At 38.9% G+C, this 22,162-nt stretch overlaps 1 protein-coding gene across 3 annotated transcripts; it reads right to left on the bottom strand.

Moving 5' to 3' along the window:
* Nucleotides 1-695: 695 nt before the first annotated feature.
* LOC131431728 (acyl-CoA Delta-9 desaturase-like) lies at nucleotides 696-22,127 on the bottom strand. 3 transcript variants are annotated; one of them, XM_058597602.1, is made up of 7 exons: nucleotides 21,647-22,127; nucleotides 2,119-2,501; nucleotides 1,931-2,061; nucleotides 1,654-1,859; nucleotides 1,406-1,591; nucleotides 1,160-1,335; nucleotides 696-1,099 (listed from the first exon to the last, which is right to left on the bottom strand). In XM_058597602.1, exons 2-7 carry the CDS (start codon nucleotides 2,402-2,404, stop codon nucleotides 936-938), a joined length of 1,149 nt encoding a protein of 382 aa, XP_058453585.1. In that variant the 5' UTR covers nucleotides 2,405-2,501; nucleotides 21,647-22,127; the 3' UTR covers nucleotides 696-935. The 3 variants fall into 3 exon arrangements, with proteins under 3 accessions (XP_058453585.1, XP_058453594.1, XP_058453577.1); XM_058597611.1 differs by having other exon boundaries at nucleotides 2,119-2,470; nucleotides 21,779-22,127; XM_058597594.1 differs by having other exon boundaries at nucleotides 2,119-2,470; nucleotides 21,647-22,126.
* Between the last annotated feature and the right edge of the window lie 35 nt (nucleotides 22,128-22,162).

The following is a 22,162-nucleotide window of genomic DNA, read 5'->3' as shown; positions in this document are numbered from 1 at the left end:
CACACATCTAGAGTAGTTCAAATAACAGAACGATTTCCCCGGATCGAGAGGATTCGTCTTTGGGAGTAAAGTTTTCGCTTTCAAGAATCATTTTCTAGTCCGTCTTTCGTTGGGTACTGATAAAAACTGCTCCCCGAGAAATCCTTAACGCGAGCATTTTAAAACAATTCTGAATTAGGCCTTATGCAGTCCAGTATTCTAGATTTCCTTCACTCATCGCGCAGGCGACAACAAGCGCTGACCCTTGGATTGAACTTGTTTTACATTTAGCCTCTACGGTTCTGGAGTTTTCAGCAAATTCATATGTGGGACCCTTCTAGACAGACACAAGCTCACATGCTAATGAGTGAAAAATACCAAAGCAGAATTTTAATCAAACCAGCACCGACTTTGAACCGACGATTGGGTGATTTTTGCCTGTGACACCAATGCGGAACGAAGGACGTAGTTCTAGAAAGCACTGCGGAAGTCGGTACCGCCTGTATTTTAAAATTCATTCTCATTCTCATTCAGAAGTTCATCAACTTCTGCTCTTGAATCGATCATTTTCTGCTCCAATTCGAGAAGTTGTTTTTAGTATTCGATCATTTTCAAGCCATTTTTTTCTGGAAAATCATATAATCATTTGGATCGAGGTCACAGATCTCACGGAAATATTCGGATAATAATAATGATAACTATCCTTCTAGTAGCGTCATTCAATGAATTTCCCTGACAATAAAAAACACTGCATTGTTCGGGATTGATCCCATAGCGTCTAGTAACCTTAAAATTCACTGAGTTGAGGAGTTTCCGGACCCCTTTGCTGTTACATTCATGTGTCTTGTCTAATCATAGCCTTACAATCTACATACTTTCGTTAAAATACGAGTAAATAATGCATCTTGGGTGACTAAAGCTGAAACCGCTCGAACACTGGTCCATCGTGGACTTTATCATTCCTGTAGTCGTAGAATGTCTTCCAAATCCTCCTGTTGAATGTCCTGATCGCCGAAGCCCCAAACGGCATCTTTGTGTGCGTATTCATCAGTCAGGAAACGTGTCCCGTCGCCATACTTGGCCGCACGCCGTTCGATGATTGTCGGAGAAACGGATTTTCCTAGAAAAAAAAGGTAATCGTAGTCAAAATGATAGATCGATTGATTGATTGAATTCCTACGTTCGTACGCCCAGCCCAGCCGAGCGAAAGCATCGATGAATCCGGTGGTCACATTGAACATGTAACCCTTCAATTCTCCGGTTTTGTAATCCCATGGAAACACGTGATGATAGTTGTGCCAGCCCTCGCCCATGGCAGCGATTGCAACCGAGAGGTTCTCCACTGAGCTGATGGTTCTGCAAACATGGACAGAATGTTAAAATATCAACTGCTGGTTTTTAGTCTAAACTTCATTCAGTCCCCTACTTATCGTACGGTCGATTGCCGAACATGTGAGCCACACTATTTACGAAAAAGGCAATGTTGAGGGTGGTGGTGAAGCGCATCGTGAAGCATACCCAGAAGGCAACCCACAGACTCTCCGCCCAAATGTAGTACGGTACCAGAACCGGGAATCCGATGACTAACAGGGCGAACAACGGTAGGTAGTATCTAACAGGGGAAGCAAAGTTACAGAAAACTAACTAAAACTATCGATCAGAAAAATCGTTTACTTCTTCTGCCACATCACGATCGGATCGGCCTCCAGATCACTCATGTCGATGGCCTTCCGCTTGGCCACCACATCCGGATGCGGTGTCAGAAAGACCCAGCCGACGTGAGCGAAGAAAAAACCACGCTTTGCATTGTGTGGATCGGCATCCGTCTCGGAGTATTTGTGGTGAACTCGGTGATCATGCGCCCACGTGTAGGCATCACGCTAAAAACGAACATCGAACAAGTGGTAAAATTAGACTGCCTACTGGCAGGCGTTGTGTTGAAGAACCATACCTGACCACAAATGGTGAATAGAAACATCAGCAGTACCCGCAGCGGCCACTTTGCTTTGTACGATTTATGAGACCACAATCGGTGAGCACCGGCTGTGATTCCGAAACCCGATCCCCATACGAGTAGGATAGCTGAAATTCGGAATAGGATAATTTTTGTCAATCGAAAAATTCCGGAAAAATACTCACTCCACACTACGGTGTAGAATTTGGCCTGCAGAGTCACCACCTGCCATAGGCCTATCAGGAAACCAACGTGCAGAAACAACTGCGCGAAAAAATCCGGCCATCGGATCTGCGGTCGAAACTCGTCTTCGGCAGGCTGCACCGTTGACTTGGATGGGTTCGCAAATGGGTAATTATTGTTATTTTCACTGCTGACTAGATTTGCACCGTCCACTCGCTGTCGAACTGTGGATCCATTTTGACAGTTGCTACCAACAGGGTCCTCCTGTTCCACAATATGAGGAGCCATTCTACAGGTACAGGTTCAAGCCGTGTTTGATTCCGATCAGTGAACTGGTAAACTGTCCGGGTGTGCCTAGCAAAATCGATATAAAAAAAGCAATCGTCTATGAGATTATCAAACAATTTCCATCCAGTTGGGGGTGATGTGAGTGCTACTAAAGCAAACATATTCGCCGTAATTACTAACGTTTTCCGGGAGGGGCCGATCTTATCGACACTGACAGTCGCATGTGCGGTGGCAAGCGGAGAACCACTCTCGCCTTCTATATTGGAAAAGCCATAAGCTATCGACGGTCCGATGAATGACTGACAGTGTGTGTGTGTGTGTTAGTGTGTGTGAGTGTCACGCGAGGGTGTTCCCTCTGGAGCGCCCTCGTCGGTGGAGCCGGTGTTTGGTAGTTCATGATGATGCGGGTAGCAGAGGATTACCGCAATTTGCATAGTGTTGTCAATAAGTGACATCGATACAGCAAGTACACGCAGCGGCACGGGGTTTGTTTAATACAACAAAACGTTTCTTCGTTTATCTAACCTCAGCCGGCCGGCGTGAGTCAGAATACGATCATTTCGAACCACACGACACGACCAGAACGGGTGGTTGTGTTGTTGGAAATTGAAAGGTAATTGTTTGATTCGAGATTATCAATTCAACATTCGAACAGAAAATTATATTGAAACTGTTTATGTTGCTTTTTTCCGTGTGTGTGCAGCTATTCAACTATAAATTTTTTGAATGTCAAAAACTTAAAAATGTTTATGATCTGGATATTAAGTTCAGCTATGCACGATTATTGAAACAAGTTTCACTGAAGAGTCAAAAATCGAAACGACACAAGAAGAGATCCGACTAAAAATTAGTGTATCCAGTTCAATCAGTAATCCATGACTTTCGTAACCTGGCAACTCATAGGCGTTGTTCAACGTCAATGCCTGCGAATAGCACAGCGATCCGCGATGCGCTGTCCTGGCTCTGTTCAACCCGGGTAGAACTGATTTCCAAACCAAAAAATAAACTTTATTAACACTTTAAGTAACAAACCTAAATAAAAATTGGGAACGGTAATTTTGAGCTGTCATAACTCAGCAGTTTCTCGACGATTTTCTATAAATTTAACACCCTAGAATTTTGTGAAGTTCGTAGAATGATTTAAGCACTTTGTAATCAATGATCGGGTGGGAGAAACCAAAGAAAATTAGATTTTTTCCGTTCCACGTTTTTTTACGCGCAAAATATGCCCTATCTGCTTTCCTATTGTCTTTCCTTTGACATCAATGTTTCGCGAATAGAATATTAAGAACTTAAACTTAACCGAGGAAGCTCCAGAAATATAATGCTCTAAAACAAACGACAAATAAAGTTGTGTATCAAAAGTTAGAGAAAATTGTAGATAGAAGACCAAAGATAAGATAGGATTTTTTCACAATGGACGTAAAAACTTCTGAATTGAAAGCATTGGCCTACATATTTATACGCTTAATTCGCTTGTTAGTGAAACCAGCTACGATTTGTGCCAAACAAACATTTTTGCACTATCAAAAATAACCTAAACACAACTATAAATTTTAACAAATATTATAAAAAAAATCACTTTTTTATATATAATTCAAAAATGGAACCAATAACGAGTAAATTTTTATGCTCTAAATTATTGGAATGTTCACCATTAACAAGGTAATAATTATAAAAATAGGGGGGAACGTGTCACTTGAGCCAATTAGTTCTGATTCCTGATTCTGATTGGTACAAATAAAGCCAAAATTAATGACTTATATTATTTTTAACGTTGTTAATTTTGGAATCTATATCGGCCACAATTTACAAAAAAAACTGAAGCTTCGATTCCACTGAATTTCTCAAAAAATTGGGCAAATATACCTGGACTGTTCAAAGTTTTTATTTTTGTGTTCAACCAAAGAATGAACACAAAGATCTAACGACTTTTTATGTACAACACAAGCTACAATTTTTAATTTGTTCCATATTTGCCTTAGAATCTCAAATAGAAAATCGATACTTAGGGGAACGGGTATAGCGTGGTGGGTAAGTTGATGCCTTTCACGCAGCCCCGCCCTGGGTTCGATTCCCAGCCCCGCACATAGGGTCAGAAAGTTTTTCTGGTCCGAAGAGGTGAATGATCTTAAGGTTAAAACCTCTATAATCGGAAAAAGTCGGTGCAAGATTAGAAATTTCAAAATTTTTGAATTGGGCAACGTTGCAGTATATCAAAATGAATATATTTAATTATATTTTAATTATATAACTAGCAATCAAAACCAAGCTTTTTGACAAAACAAAAATATTGAATTATTTCAATGGCTTCGCACAATAAAAAACTGAACTTAAAAATATAAGTACTTTACGATCGGATACGTAAAAGAAACCAATTACAATTCATAAAAAAAAATATTTTGTGATTTTGTTTCCGAAAGATCTCAAAAAATGAAGTGAAATTTCATAAAAGTTTCCTTAGATGCCTAAGAACTCTCGTCAATGCCCAAAATTCTTAATTGGAGGGTTCATGTTCATGTTTTCGGAACGAATGTAACAGTTTTGCTGTTAATTTCGCGTAATGGCTAGATGCTAAATCTAGCCACCAAGCAGCAGAATCCTTTTGGCTTCGAGTCATTGGTAGAAGTCGTTTCTGTAAACATTACTTGATATAATTTCTGATCAAAATTGACTCGATCGGAATTTAAAAAAAAAAGCATTTTTTTAGATTTTAGTATATTTTGTTATTATCGCATTAAAAATAGGCTCCTTTTGAACCAATACAGCCATTCCAGCGGTCAATATAATTTTCCATACACTTGTCACATGGCTCGATCGAGTTTTGGCGCGTTCCCCAAAGTAATTATTTTAGTTTTGGAAATAGGAAAAAGTCACAGGGGGCCAAATCTGGCGAATACGGTGACTTAGCGATGACTTTCGTTTCGCGTTTGGCCAAAAATTCCGTCACAATCATGCAAAAAAATCATTTTTTCCGGTACGAGCTTGGCCTCGACGCTATTTCATACCCTAAACATTAATCAAAATGTGCTGAGTCGATCCATTAGACATGCGACTTTTTCGATATTATCGTCATTAGGTGGAGGATGAGGCAAATTTTCTACGAATGCTTTATGCCACTTAAATACTTGCGTTCTGGATAGAGTAGAATCCCTAAAACACTTCTGCAGCATTTTGAATGATTCCGTAGCCAAAACTCCATGTGAAACACAAAGATTCAAGCAAACAGCTGTCGAATACACACTAATTGACATATCCCGCTCGAACTTAACAGGAATGTCAAATAAGGTTGTACCAACCAGGAAAAATATTGCCGATTGGGTTTACCGGCGCGATTAAAATGGACCAGTCCGGGTCAATTTTGATCAGAAGGTATATTTCGCTCTTCATCGAAGCACTTGTGATGAAGCGTTGGACAATTTCTAGATTTTTTTTCTGCATTTTTGCCGAATTTCTTAAGATTCTCCAAGAGTATATTGAGTTTTTGACAAATTTTCGAGAGTATTTACAGCAATAATTATGTGTATAAAAAGTGTATATCATCGCTTTAATTCTAAGTTATTTGTAAAAATAGGAGAGATTTGAAATTGTTGGATATCTGTCATCTTTTTAGATGTTTTTTTTAGTATGAAAAACTGCTGGTTTTCATACTTGCTTCAATTCAATGAGGTATGAAAGCATATAGGTCATCGCATTAAAGATTTTCTATTCACAGTTTCCACAATAACTTTGGGTAGGCAACTCTATTTTTCATTCCATTTCTGGAAGTAGTAACAAGACCAGATGTGCCATGTTATCTATTGAAGCGATCAAGTCGTGAAGCTTTTTTTTTCAACATCTCCATAACTAGTAAAATGCTTCCCAGCAATCGCAGGAGATATCGATCAAAACAAATGTTAGTCGGAGGAGGTCAAAGCTACGGAGTATGGCGGGTCGGGCAAAAGATCTCATTAGAACTCGTTTTTGACAGCTGTTTTCACTTGTGAGCGAGAACGTTGTCGTGCTGCAAAATGACTTTCTCGTGTCTGGTGGAGCATTCGGATCGGTTTTCGTACCATGCTTGAATCATTCATTTGCGACTACCACTTACAGCTTAACTCGATTTGAGAATCTCAAGACTCAAGACACTTATACCTGGTATACCCGTATAAAGTGAGAGTTACGATAGAAATGTGTCGATAATGTACATTTGGTGCGGACATATTTAACATCAAGTCATTGAGTAAAAAACATCATCTTTTTTCATCGTGTTAAAAATGTTGATTTTAGTACCAGAAAATGATGATTTTTTTTGTCATTTGAAAAAGTGCTCCAGAGTCGCGTCGAACGCTTGTTGAGCCACATGATTATCATGCTCTATCAGAAGCCCCTCACGAAAATAGTTTAAACTGTTTGGAGATAATGATGTTGACGTGAGAAATGAAGAACGCGGAAGACCATCAAAAAAGTTTCAAGACACCGAGTTGCAAGCAATATCGGATGAATATGAGACATCTGGTCAAAAGCGAATGTCAGCAATGTTAAATGCAACACAAAATTATCTGACCATTTAGACGCTATGGGAAAAGTTTGAAAGTGTGGAAAATGGGTGCCACATGAATTGAATGATAGACAGATAAGGAGTGTATCGAAAATAAGCTATCCACAAATTTTTCATTCAAATTATGATAAAAAACGATATTCTATTCAAACTAAAAACTGATCCTTTATTGTACGAGGTTAAACTTCAACATAATGAAAACCGGATGAAATTTAAGTTATTCCTTCACGAATTTTCGACCTTTTGATCGAACGCTCTTCATCAAGTTCCGGACAAGTGTTGCATTGCATTTTTTGGACGCTTGAGCCCAAATTTTCTTGAACTCCTGCATGTTCCCAGTTGCCTAACCAGTCTTCTTGAAGACCCTACTTCACGATTGCCCAGTAACGTTCGATGGGTCGAAGCTGGGCGCAATTTGGTGGATTGATATTTTTCTCAACGAAATTTATACCCTTTTCCGCAAGCCAATTGAGAGTGGTTTTGACATAGTGCGCCGACGCTAAATTCGGCCAAAACAGTGGAGGTGTACTATGCTCCTTATATGAAGGCATCAATCTCTTCTGGAGACACTCAGATCGATAGATTTCTGCATTTATAGTTCCCGGTAGTGTAAAAAATGGTTGACTTCAAACCACAGGAACATATTGCTTGCCATACCAGTACCTTTCGACCGAATTTCTCCACTTGAATCGACCTGTCCGCATTGCTCACATGCTCCCCAACGACGACAGTAAAGTATTGTCGACCTGGAAGGGTTTTTGAGTCCTACTTCACATAAGTCTCATCGTTCATCAAAACGCACTGCAAAAGCCGCGAATAAATTTTTCCGAGCCCTTGTTGCTGCTCGCTTATTCTGTTCTACACTTTGTTTCGAGATTGTCTGCTTCTTGTAGGTCTTCAGGTGATTTCGCCTCTTAATACGCTGGATCATTCCGACACTTGTTCCCGCTTTTTCGGCCAAATCACGTATTGACATTGATTTGTTCTTCATGATTAGAGATAGCACTTTCTGGTTCAGTTTCGGGTTGGAAGAACCGGGTTTTCTGCCTCTTCCTGGTAGCTCATCCTAATAATAATGTTCCTCAAACTTATTAATTATGTTTTTAACACTGGCATGATGCATTCCAAACCACTTCGCTAATTTTTGCATTATAATACCCTTCTCACTTAGCCATGTGTCCAGAACCTTAATTTTCACTTCCTTTTCATAACGCGACATTTTGAAAACGCAGAATTTCAACCGAACAAACAAGTAAATAAACGAAAGCTGACAGCCAAACTCACAGCATGCTGTGATCTGAGCATAAAAAAACATCACAAATACATGCGTACAACACAAATGTATGTGGAATAGAAAATCACTGCACTGAATTGTTACTGGCGATGAAAAATAGATTTGCTTTTAGAATCCTAAACGGAAAAACTCATGAGTTTATCTGGATTAATATTTTTTGTGGAATTAGAAAAGTGTGTTATAACAGATATGATCAGTTTCAACTATTAAATAAATATTCGAAAATCGACCAGAATGGGCCAGAAAACACGGAAAAGTATACAGGATACAATCAAAGCACTAAGCTGGAAGCTTATCTCCTTACCCGCTGTATTCACTAGACTTGGTCCCTTACGACTACCACTTGTTTTCATCGATAGGCCACGCATTTGCTGAGCAGCACGAATGATTTCTCCGAAGAAGTTGAAACTTGGGTGCCTGATTGGCTTCAAAAGACGAACATTTATATTGGCGTTTGAAAATGCCAGCAAGATGATCAAGATGCGTAGAAAACAGTGGTCAATAATTTTAATTTTCTTTTCCATTTTCCCATTCAAAATTAGAGTTCCCTATTTTCTATTCTTTATTTCCAATTGCAAATTTCCAGTGCTCGATCTCCGATATTCAATTCTCATTTTCACTTTTTTCAATCTCGATTCACAATTCAAGTGATTTTCAAATCTCAATTTTAAATTCTCGTTCCTCGATTCTCCATCCTGAGATCTGAACTCTCAATTTCCTATTCTTCATTCTTAACCCTCGATTTTCAGTCGTCAATTCCCAGTTCTCAATCTTCGATTTTTGATTCTCAGTTCTCAATTCTCAACACTGATTTCCTATTTCTCATTCATCGATTCTTTTTTTCTCGATTTTCTGGTGTCAAGTTTTTATTTTATTATTCTCAATCCTAAATCCACAGTTTTCAATTCTCATTTCATAATTCAATTCTCCATTTTCAATTCTTCAGGTTAAATTCTCAGTACTGATTTCTTAGTTTTTTGTTCTCCATTTCCAGAGTTCAGGTTTCGACAAAGCTGTGAACTCTGAACACTAAATTTTTGTTTGTCATTTTTCGATTGTCATTTCTCAATGCTGTTCATAATTTTCAACTATTATTTTTAAGTTCTCAACCGTCAATTTTCAATTCTTAGCTAATTATTTTTTTCGTGAGTTTAAATTTTAAGCTTTCAATTTTGAGTTTTAGCGTCTGAATTCTCATTTGTGTATAAAGCAATGGTCAATACTTTGAATAATTTTGTGCTATTTTCCCATTCAAAATAAGTGTTTCGTTTTAACAAAAAAAATGCTCTATTAGTACCTGGTATTTAATTAATTAATTCCACCAAATCTATAGCATCACTTTCTTTCCGAAGCGATTTTGTTTTGCAGTTGATGTGAAAAGTTAGCAAGACTTAATCCCTTGATTTTCTGCGCTAGAAATTCTCAAAATAAATCCATTTTTCATCTACCGTCATGATTCGGTGCAGAAAACCCTTTGATTCATGCTGAAATTTGACCTATTTGAGATGTTTTTTTTTCGGCGTTCAGAAATAATCGTGTAAAGGACGCGAAAGTGAAGCAAATATTGAAGAAGAGAATATAGAAGCGATTGTTATAATTTCTAAGCATCCATGACGCTTCCTTGCTACTGTGGTCTGATTTGGCATTTCGTCACTACGCCAAAGATGTTTTGGAATGGTATAAAGCGAATGGAGTCCATGTTGTATCGAAAGAGCAAACTCACCTAATTACCCGAAGTTGCGACCTATCTGACGGTACTGGCCTCTCGTGAAAAGAGAACTCTCAATATAAACAACAAGTTTCCACAGTAGAAAATTTTCCAAAATCTTGGACAAAAGCAGCTAAATCGGGTACATAGAAGTCTGCGCATACTCTGAAGACTGCAGTAAACTCAAAAGTTCAAGCAGCCTAATTAAGTAACTGTAATTAGTTTCAAGATGACTAATAATGCTCAATTAAATGTATAAAAAATGCATTTTGACTTGAACTAACAGCCAATTTGTTTTTTTTACAAATTTTGTCGCGAACAATCACTGCATATACAGAAATTGAGTTCAAGTTTACTAATTTACTTCACGGTTCTGTGAATTGTAAATATGAATCGAAATATATAGGTGATTAAACGGTAATCGAATAAATAATTGGTCAAAACAGATTTGGCAAGCGATTCGTTGCTGTAGATTTGAAACTGAAAATTACCGAGATTAGATTGAGTGTAGACGTAGAATCGTGATGTGGCTGGTCGAGCAACGAACGACGAGGACGGTTAAAGTAGGAGCATTCACCGGTAGCTCTGTTCGTTTGCTCGGCTTTCCTTAATCGTTTCATGTCAACAGGTGTCAATATGCAACGCCACGACTGATGAGTTTTTGTCACGGCACACTAATAATTGAGCACATAAAATCGATAACAGAAACTAGGAGTAAATGGTCGTTTCCATGAAAAATTAACATTTTTACAACCACAGTAGCCACAGTACCGAGCTTTATCTCGTATCTGTCAAACAATCATTGACGTTTTATCATCGCTCGTTAACTGTTTCGTTCAATTCAGATAAACTTAAAATAGTAGCCCAAAAAAAACGCATTATCACCATCGTCCTTATCGGACAGACGTTCCAAATAATAAAAAAAAAGACAAGAATGAGCTTTGTTACAATAAGATACCGGGATGTACAATTTTTGATTGTGTTGTATAGAACCAAATCTACCCTACTCTATCTCATCTATTGTCTGGACAGAACCAAAAACACCTGCTGGAATCATCGATTGAATAACAGCCCAGCTGCCGTAGCGCTCCGGTCGACATATGACTCACTGAAAAAAAAGCAAACAACCGGTGATGTTTGGCTCCTTGTCTTATCACCGGTTTTTTCCCGACACTGCTTTTTTTCGCAGAGCAAACGTAAACAAAACATAAAAAGAAACATCACGCATGTGCTCGGACTGCGCGCTTCTTCACGACTCATTAGAACGTTAGAATACTAACCGAAATGCTGAAGAAGAGGTTGAGGTCCCACACGATATATGCGGTGTCATTTGACGGTACGATGATGTAATAGTCGGAATACGGTTCGGTTTATACCAGATTTGTGAAGGAAAATCATTCATTCAATGGCCACCCATCGGGTACTGACAGTTGCTTCCTTTTCACCACAGCCTACTAGTTCACCACCATAGTAGAAATGCATGTCACAGCACTTGACAGTAATTGTCAGTCCACACATCTCCGCTTGCTCTGTTTACTTAGTGTAACTATGATAACGAAAGTTTAAACATTTTCGACTCAAACTAGCCGGCGTCAGCGTTCTTTGCCGCGTACAGCAACGAAGTGTGAACTGAATGAAGCCCAACAATGTGTGACTAAGCCATTAGTATTCCGGGCCCAGTGAGTTCCCGGGGCCTATAAGCACAATCGAACCGATGATTATTGCTTCACCGACAACCGAGAACAGTCACATGTTTACGGTTATTCGTATAATGTTGATAATCGCAAGCAATGAAAATCACGTCCTCCACATTCGGGGTTGCCAACAAAATATTTCATAATAATGGGTCGACCCGTCAACGACTTACGCGTTTTCACTGGCCCCATAGCCTGCTGCTGCTACGAATTCGGATCGATATTGTTTATTCAAATCACGATGAGCACGTGAGTTCCAGTTCAATTTTATTGTTTTGGTGCCGGATTTTTACTTTTCGATGCGGTACTACCAATGACATTTTTGTTTTCATTATCAGAAATGACTGAGACGATGAAAAAATGAGATGCATAAACATTAATTTTACGTTGCCTATATGCTTCTATCCTATATATGATGGTGACAACTTCTTTCTCTATGTTTACCCTTTGATTCTTGAAAGTAAGATAAACAAAATTTTATCGACATTTTACAATGTTGAAGGATCAGCAGAATATCGATGAAAATTACTGTTTTGCGATACCAAAATGTCACAAAGAGCTCAAAATAAAGTTTTGGTATTACATTTAGGGGAATTTTACCACACAGAATTCATAACGGCCATCCCAAAACTGTACAAATCAGTTGATTATCAATATTACTACGCACTGTCACCAATAAGAACGGAACTAACGAAAGCAAAACAACACAAAACGGTCCGTTTTTCGAATGACTATTTTACTATACTATACTTCTTTGAGAACGATGTATTGGTCCTGAAAAGTACCGATTTTTCAAACTACTTCGAAGTTTTATAATAAAGATGTCGTTCTGCTTGAAAGCGAAGGATCAGTAGAATACCGATGGAAATGATTGTACCTAGTGTCCACACGCTGGTTTGGCTCATTGTTTAGGCATCTTATTTCAATGGAAGAATTGATGAAACCATCGTAAAAAGAAGGGGGGGGGGGGAGGGCATAGAACAATCAGGAATAAGAACTAAAACTAATTGGCTCCAGTGGTACGTTCCCTTAGTTATTTAGAGATTCGTGTCTTGCCGTGGCTTCCTATCATTTTCCTGATGGGAAGAGAAAGATAAAAGGAACATGGAAGGAAAATGTGAAATGGGAGAGGTGGGAAAACAACACAAAACGTAAAGAGATAAGTCGTTCTGCATGATGCACGAAAGTACCAAAATGCACAGTTAATGAAACCTCCAAGCCCCGGAAAGATTCCCGGAAGAATGCAAAACGATTTGCAGTATGTATGAGCAGAAGTAAATTCGGCACCCCATAAGGGACGCCAAACAATCTTCTCAAGCCTTTCAAGGTCAATACAGAAAGGATTCATTCACTTCAGGAAGAACAATGAACCCCTCGGACTATAGCTCCTTACCACATTGGGTGAGACACGATAAAATATCCTTTAACTTTAGCTCCGCATAGACAGACTCAACTATGTATGGAGAACCAAAAACCCGGATATGTAGTTGCATCAACGCGGGATAGTTACGTAGCAGATGCTATGAAGTACGCAATCACAAATCATAAAAATAATACTCAGCACGCTGAATGGTAGTTTGAATGATGCAATGACGACATGGAACAGGAAATCAGTGGATCAATTCTTGGTTGAAATAATTCCGCCGAATACCATTACGGCATATCTGTTAGGTGGACAGAGCTGATATCTGTCACTATCAACTACCAACATTGTCACAACATGTCCGATGACTCTTTGCAAAAACTAATGAACTTTATCGATTCATGTTTATGTTAGTGCTCTCTTGGTTTTGGAATGAGAAGAAAACCAAAATGAGTCGCCTATAATTAACTGAGTATACTTCTACTATCGAGTATCTCTTTTGACAGCAGAGCTGCAAATTGTCAGTCATGTCAAATGACCTTGACAGACAGACTAAAATCATCGTCAACTGTAATCGGTACGGTCAAAGTGTATGTCGAATGAGATACTCGATAGTTGAATGATCAAGTAGAAGTATACTCAGTCAAAAACAGGTGACGCATTTTGTTCTCTCTCTCTCTCATTCTCCTATTCCCTGTTGAAGTAAAAAAATTCCATGAGAGTACTAACATAAACGTAAATTGATAAGTTAATTGTTCTTTGTAAAAAGTCATCGGATTTCGGAGTTTATTGGTGTACATGAATTTAATTCAATGTTTATGCTGCTTGATTGATATTTAGTCACATCGTAATCAAGCAGTGACAGGAGAAATGAAGATAATATCAATCGCATCGGCAATCAATGGTGAGTGTAATATCAAGCACGCTTAAAAATAGTTACTCAAAAATGAGTAAGATCTCGTTCATCTACAGAAAAAGTGGAACAACTCTAATTTTGAGTAACTCCGAAGTTACTCAAATTTGAGTTCTTCCACTGGAAACGATATTTGGGTAAAATCTACTCATTTACTAAGTAATACTTTATTCGTACATGTACCAAAAATAAAGTAACTATCACTCAAATTTCACATATACCAAATTTGCAAAAAAATTGCTCCTTTTCTGAGTGTATTGTATTAAAATATTAAGTAATTGAACTCAATACTATATCAAGTGGTGGTTGCTTGGAGTAGTGTTTCAATCGCAAATACATGTCAGTTATGCTCAGGCACCAATCATACACTTATTCCTCATAAATGACATTTGAGCATATTCGGTTTCATTCTTAAGCACAACACGGAGTTTATCATTCCGGTTTTTGCAGACACAAGTTGAGCGACTCACCCTCGAAATACGCGATCTCACTAACAAAATATACAACCTGTTGCTACAAATGGTTATTACAACTTTTAGACTGATCTTGCGATTTAGAGTAGCTGTTACTCAATATCATTGATGATAACTACTCAATTTTTGACGTTTCCATGTATCATTTGAAAATGAGTAACTAGTACTCAAACTCTGAGTAACTTTTTCTAAGCGTGAGGGAATTTAAGTTATGACAGATCGCCTCTCAGACACTCAATATATGATGATTGGTAGAGCCTGGTTGGCAGCAGTCCAGTGACATAAACTTCCAATCTTCGTCGTGCAAAGTTCCTCGTTGATAGTGACATTTAGCAGCTCTGGTCCTTACACGAGAATTATTAATATCATTTCTAGTAGCGGACCTTATACTATGTTCACACTGGCCGAAAATAACATGTTTTAACGATAGTAATATAAAGTTAAAACCGCACTGTTCACACTAAGAAAAATGGTTGTACCTATCTGCGTTGCCAGGTCATTTTTCCAAAAATATGTAGTCGGCGCAAAAATCTATCTGTATCGTATCGGTATCAATATCTCTTCTACATAAGTAGTAGAAAAGGTGAGCAAAAAAAGGTCCCACGACAACCTTTTCTCATGTCTATTCAAGCTAAAAACCAAAATCGGTACTTATCTGTGTGATCCGTGAATTCTCGGTATTTTGGGAGAACATATCTGTATTTTAATATAGAGGTCAAAAATCTGTATAAATACCGAGAAATCGGTATACCTGGCAACGTTGGTACCAGTTTTCAGTTTTGTTTTATTATGATTACATGGCTACTTTGATGGCAAAAAAAGCTGTTGTTGAACAGCTTGTCAATTGACATAGTCGAAAAGTGAAGGAAAATGCTAGCAGGGTTTTGCTTTACTGACAATTATATCATGTTATTTCGGGAAAACATGTTTTAATGTGACGTTTATGAATATGAAATAACGCAAAAGTAAAACATGTTATTTCGCTTAAAACATGAAATCGGAGTTATAACATGTTTTAACTCATAGTGTGAACATAGTATTACACGATTAAAATTAAAAGTGTCATTACTAAAAATAATGTCTCTATAATGAACGTGTAAGGTGCAGTAATGACGAGTTCTCCATGCAAGTTTGGAATATCATTTCTTATTGGTCATTAAAAATGACATTCCAAATCTATGTGGAGAATTCATCTTTACTGCCCTTAAACGTTCAATAAAAATCACATTACTTTTTAGTAATCACATTTTAAATGATCGTGTAAGGGCCGCTATAGAGCCGATGGCTTTGGAGGAGCAACAGACATGTAAGTCATGGTTGTCATTTTATTTGAAAAAAAAAACAGGAAGATGTGAGGAAGAAAAGTTTGAACATCGAGCGTTTCTGGATCATTCGTCGAATCATGTCCAGTTGCTGTAACCAAGAACAATATTATTTCAAATTTACCAAAACGGGAATACTTGATAACTTGGAGAAATTAAACTGCATACCCGAAAACACCACATATTGGCTCTGCAATAGAATTTTGAGCCATGTTTTGTAGCGATGTTTACTTGCGTATAAAAAATATAAACTCAGAATTGTTGAGATTTTAATGTACATTCAAATTGACATTATTACATTACATTATCATCGATCAAATTTGAAGCTCGTACAATTGTACAAAAATGATTATAAAAATTACAAATCATTCAAAATGTAGGTCGCATTGTTCCACATCAATAGCTCGAACGACAACCCATAGAGCTGATCGTTATAGTGTTTAGATCGATTTATTGGTCCTCAAAAGATCAATTATTTGAACAGCATCGAAGGCAACGGTTCGTTGGCGTTACTGGTAAATCATCTGTCTGACAAGAGTTGAGTTTCCCATCGAATCACATAAATGTTTGCACTTCATTTTACTTTCAAACATTTGTCTCGACAAAGTCTATGCAATACTGAACTACTGCTGCAAGCTCATCAATTAGGCAACCTTGAAATTGAAATTAAAATATTCTACGCGACCAGAGTTCACGGGGTGGTGCTCGAGTGCCGATTACATCACCTGTTCCCGGTCGTTTCAAGTCTCCGGACAATGCAGGAAATGAGTTTTCGTTTAAATGTAATGTCTAACATAGAAATTTCTACCGATTGATAGTCAACCGCAACTCGAGACAACGTCGGTCCGAGTCTTACTCATGTGCAGGCCGTGCAGGCGTGATTGTGCTTTTTGTCCAATTATCATCCACCCAGATTGGGGGAAACTTCCATACGGTTCCGTTGGTCGAATGTACAAATCGGACAAATTCCCTGATTGTGTGCTCGAATTTACCGCAGGCAAATACAACCGGAACCCGATTGACTGGACAACAACAAACAAATCGATCATATCTTCTATTGACACGTGAAACTTCAATTGACATAGATTTAATGGAATTTTATATTACCTAGAACACCACCACCGTTGCTTATTTTGCTGTCTCTGGCTTGGCGTACCTTATCAATGTTTCAGCAGCTCAATTTGTCTATTCCACCCCCCCTTCGGTTGTAGGGAAGTCGTTCATCGGTGGGCAATGAAACTATCCGAGTCCGACTAACCAAGCAATAAATCATTTTCCCATGAATTCAGGCAGGTTTTCGTATTTTTTCAGAAATCTGTTTCAAATGCAAGTAAAGATTCCTAAAGGTTAACGTTAGATGCCAATTGAGAAACAAATCTCACTCTGTCAAATCAGTTTTTTTTGTTTGTCGCCTCGGGAGTCCATCAAGTCCGAGTAAGAGACCCCAGCCTTCTGATTGCCGTTCGAACAGCACAACTATTAGCGCCAATTAGCACCAATTGACCGAATCTGTCCCGAATAGATAGGCTCTAAAGATCGCACCCATCCGGAGAACAACACACCGACGGGGGAATTGCTCACCAGTCGAACTGTGATTTTTCGGAGTTGCAACTAAAAATAGTCCGCCATTCCATCCGTCCGTCCGTCCGTCGTTTCAGTCAACCCAAATAGTTTTAACATATCTAATAGCAATTAATGGATGACAGACACCGTGCACGGGAAGCAAATTTCATTTACGGCTCGTCATTGCATCGATTCTTGTTGATCACATGATCATATGACATTCAAAGTGTATGGAAATTTTTGTTTTTCTCCGGATGCATGATCGCGTTTCAAAACCATGCGAGTACATTCGATAATAAAAGTCTGTCCTAGTTTTGTGATATTCAGTTCAAAATGAAATCACCGGATATTCAAAGTGAGTGCTAAAGACTGTCCCAGAAAGTATGGACGCAACCAAAAACCGCTGCCATTTCGCAATGGTTCAGAATCTGTCAATTTTTATAGCTGCGTTCTGTTGGTTACACTCTTATCTAACCACTTGTGCAGTTGTTTATTCGTTTTCATTAGTTTGTTTCAAAATGCATGGACTTTCAGCAGAACAACGTCGAAAAATTGTGTACAAATGGCGCACAGAACGCGGACTGTCACTGAGAAAGATAGCAAAAATTGAAGGAGTAAGTGAGAAAGCCGTGCGAAATGCAATCGGGAAGTTCGGTGAGGATAACACCTTTGCGGATAAACCGAAAACGGGTCGAAAAACAGGTCCTGCTAACCCTCGGTTGGATAAACGTACACTGAAGGCGTTCGAGCATAAGAAGGAGGTTTCAGTTCGGGATGTGGCCAAAAAAGTGGGCACTTCGAAGTCATATGTTCTTCGTGCTAAAAAACGTATGCATCTTCGAACCTATAAGAAGCAGAAACAACCAAAACGATCAGGCCGAGGGTTCGAAAGCTGTACAATACGATTCTTGCTGGAAATTTGAACTGCATAATCATGGACGACGAGACCTACGTGAAATTCGATTACAAATCCTTGCCGGGACCACAATATTATACGGTGCGAGAAGGGCAACCAGTCCGAGACATCGATTGAAGTCGAAAAATCTGGTAAGAAAGCTATGGTCTGGCAAGCAATTTGTAGCTGCGGTAAGATTTCGAAACCCTTCATCACCACTGCTTCAATGAACAGCGAAATATACATCAAGGAATGTTTTCAAAAACGACTTCTACCCATGATTCGAAGCCACAAGGATCCTGTTGTCTTCTGGCCAGATCTTGCTTCTTGCCACTACTCGAAATCAACGGTAGAATGGTATACTACCAAAAATGTCACGTTCGTTCCAAAAGACATGAATCCACCAAATTGCCCACAACTTCGACCAATTGAGGAACTTCGGGCATTAACGAAGGCACATCTTAGGAAACATGTATCGACAGCCGAAACCATTCAACAGTTCAAAAAATATTGGAAAAAAGTGTCAAAACTTGTCGCCAAGAAGTCTGTACGGAGCTAGTCTCCAATGGCTAAGTAGCAAATGTTGAGAATAATATTCTGTTGTTGTAGTCTAATATTATCAGTATATCGAATAAAATTTGAATATCTAACACTTGTGATTTATTTACAGCGAAATTAAAGGGCGTCCATACTTTCTGGGACAGTCTTTAATAGCTAATGATCTCTCGCTAAAGTGTCATGATTTTTTTTTCAATTTGAAACAAGAACTTTTTTTTCGAATTTGCTAGTTGATAATTAAGACAGCACTCGAAAAAAAAGTAACACTTCTTTCCGTGTATTATTAAATTTTTTTTAATGGGTAAGATATTGCTGCCATTTACCCGATCCCACAAAAGTGACACTAATTTTTGGCCGGATCTGGCATCGTGCCATTACGTGAACCCTATGATGAAGTAGTACACTAACGATGTTGTTTGTTGCTTGCCGAAGTACGCAAATCTGCCACTTTGCTCGACAGAAAAGTTCTGGGTGATTATGAAGAGCAACCCATGGAAATCAAGGAATCTTCAAAAACGATAAGGATTTGAGATAGGAATGTATGAAAGTGCGTAAGAAAGATGACACAAGCGTTCCACAGGTTTTGGTGGGTAACGTTAAAGGGGGAGTAAGGGATAATTTGAATCAAAACACATATTTTTTGTAATTTTCTACGGAAAAACAGCTTATGTAAATTAATTCAAACTTTCGAATTACGTTTCGCGGTAAATATGATAACTCGGCGTAGAATTATCTGAAATCAAAAATGTTCTTAAATTTACTTAAAGTACGAGTTATTTCTCGCCCCTCCGTCGTTCTCAAGTTATTATTTTGATTTTTTAACAGTGGCTTATTTAGGCAAAAAACGTGATCTTACGCTAAATTTTCCGCCAATATTGAGGTGAAAAACTACCATTAAATCATTAGATAAATTATCGACGGTCTTAATCGCCAACCGTCGATTGCAGAGATACGATTCAGTCCACTGAAGAGTAAATGATCCGAAGCTCAGTCGGTCCAGTTCAGTGATATCAAAAGCAGAAGAGAGGTCCGTATAAAAAACGTCATTTTGAAGATCATTAGACATAGCATCTGTTATAAACGTCGTAAAGCTTAATAGATTTGTAACGGTGGAGCGTTTCGGCATGAATCCGGTGTTCTTGTTACAGTGTTTAAAAATTGGCTCCAGAAAAAGAATCTTCAAGATATGGATGTGTGACGAAGTGCACGCAGTTTCAACAGGATGGTGCCACCTGTCATACTGCGGCCGAAACAATCGATGGATTGAAAGAACTTTTCAACGATAACATTATTTCGAGAAATGGACCGGTGAATTGGTCTCCGCGTTCGGTTGATTTGACGCCAATCGATTAATTCTCGTGGGCATTGGTTTATGTGGATAAACCAGCAACGATTGATGCTTTGGAAAACAATATTTATTCGTGTCATTGCTGAAATACGCCCTCAAATGCTTGAAAAAGTGGTCGAAAATTGGACCTACAGAGTGACTTTTGTGAAAAACAGTCGTGGCGGTTAAATGCCAAGAAACTATCTACCAAATAAAAAAAATCATTGGCCATTTCGTGCTTTGGCATGTGTTTTATTTCAATTTCGCGTCAGCAAGCTCTTCAAAAAACACTAGTTAATATTCAATTAAACGAATACATTGAGACTGGCTCCTGGCACCGAATGGAATCAAGTCACGCGAACGTTTACGTGGTTCAAGTTGAATTGCTAAGGGGCACTAGCAGTTCCATTGGAGTGCATTGCTATGCACTGAAAGAACGAAGACGAAGTCCCCAAATGATCAATTATAAATTGATTGAAACGGAATACACTTGACATATTCTATCTGTATGAAACAAAGCTGTTGTTCTAACTTTCAAAGCTTCGTTCACATGAAACGGAAACTTAAATAATTGAGTTTCACTCGATCATTGCAGTTCTTCACTTTCCCTGACTAGACAATTATCAAGCCGGCCGGTTGGCCGGCCGCTTCTCCCTACACGTGCATCCGAACAGATGTAAATTGAAATGATTTTGTTCTAAGAGTCGAGAGAAAAAAACGACAGAAATGACGAATACTCATGCACAGTTCGACGAGCCGTATCAATTGATATCGACTCCTCGACCCTTCCCTCCAGCCCACAATTTTTCAAAAGTAATGCTCCAAACGGACGTCGCCGTTTGTCGTTTTTATTTTAGATCTACTGCGGGAGATCGCACTAGTCATGTTCGATCATCTTGGATCGGAGTCAAAATCAACTAGCAGCGAAACATTGAAACAAGAACAAACATTAAAAATGGTTAGGTTTCACAATTTGCTTCGAACCTATTCCCATCTTCGCACCGTCACCCGCATAAACTAGAGAAAACTAGATTCTATCACAGTTTCCGTTTTCTCTTCGCAACAAATTCGTTTTCGAAACACCAAAATTCAAACAAAAATAGTTTTTTTTCCTCCTCCAGTGTTGTCCCAATTCGAATCACTCTTCTGAGCCGAGTGATGAATGTGTAAGTAGAGGAGGGGGCACCCAACACCATTCTGCTGCATTCTGATGTTTACATTCTGACGTAAGACGCCCGTTTTTATCGTCTACGAGTAGAGCGCAACTCCTCCCGCTGCTGTTCATTTCGTACGGAGTGTGTCACCGGCCGGGACGGAAACGCAACCCAGGAGGAAGCCAGCACCATCCGCCTCCGGATATCATTGTACAAACACAGGTGTTCCACGTATGGAGACGGCGGTAGACTCGTAAACGGTATCACGATATGACGCACTGTTAAACCCTTATTACTGATAAGCTCTGCTGGCCTTGAGCACATATTGACCAAAGGTGGTGGAAGTTTCCGAAAAGAAACGTCAGTTTCCGAAGCAAAATCAAGCAATCGAAGCAAGCCAAGCAATATGATGTCTGCTACGCACAAAATTCAAATTACCGTGTGATGAGATGAAACCGAACCAACGCAAAGATCCAGTGGCGCGAGACACGTGTAACTTTTTCAAAGTTCGACTACGACCTTGAGTTCAACGGCATCCGCGGACCAAATTCTAGGCGATTAGTCACTCACTTAGGCTGCTGATGCTGTCCGTCAATGGTAGGCACTGAACATAAACACCACAACAACAACCGACATCCCCCTACTGTTCCGTTTCTAGTTCTAATCAACTTCACTGGGCACAGACTGATGAAGCCATTGCAACAACTCCTATTCAATTCCAGAACCAATAATTATTTGGAAATGGAAATCACTTTTATGTTTCAAATCTACGTCCCGTTCGATCAACCGCCTGTAACCAACTGACTGACTGACTGACTGCCTAACTGACAGTGAAGTGTGACTGGAGAAAAAAATGAACAAAAAAAAACAAACTCTGACTGATCACCCACAATGCGACAACTGCCTAAACACGCTGCACACCCGAAAGGGTCGATTGAACGCTGAACCGAGGAA

Source organism: Malaya genurostris, chromosome 1, assembly GCF_030247185.1.
Source record: "Malaya genurostris strain Urasoe2022 chromosome 1, Malgen_1.1, whole genome shotgun sequence".
Lineage (NCBI taxonomy): Eukaryota > Metazoa > Arthropoda > Insecta > Diptera > Culicidae > Malaya > Malaya genurostris.
The sequence above is the reverse complement of the archived record's forward strand: the minus strand, read 5'-3'. Positions and strand labels throughout refer to the sequence as shown.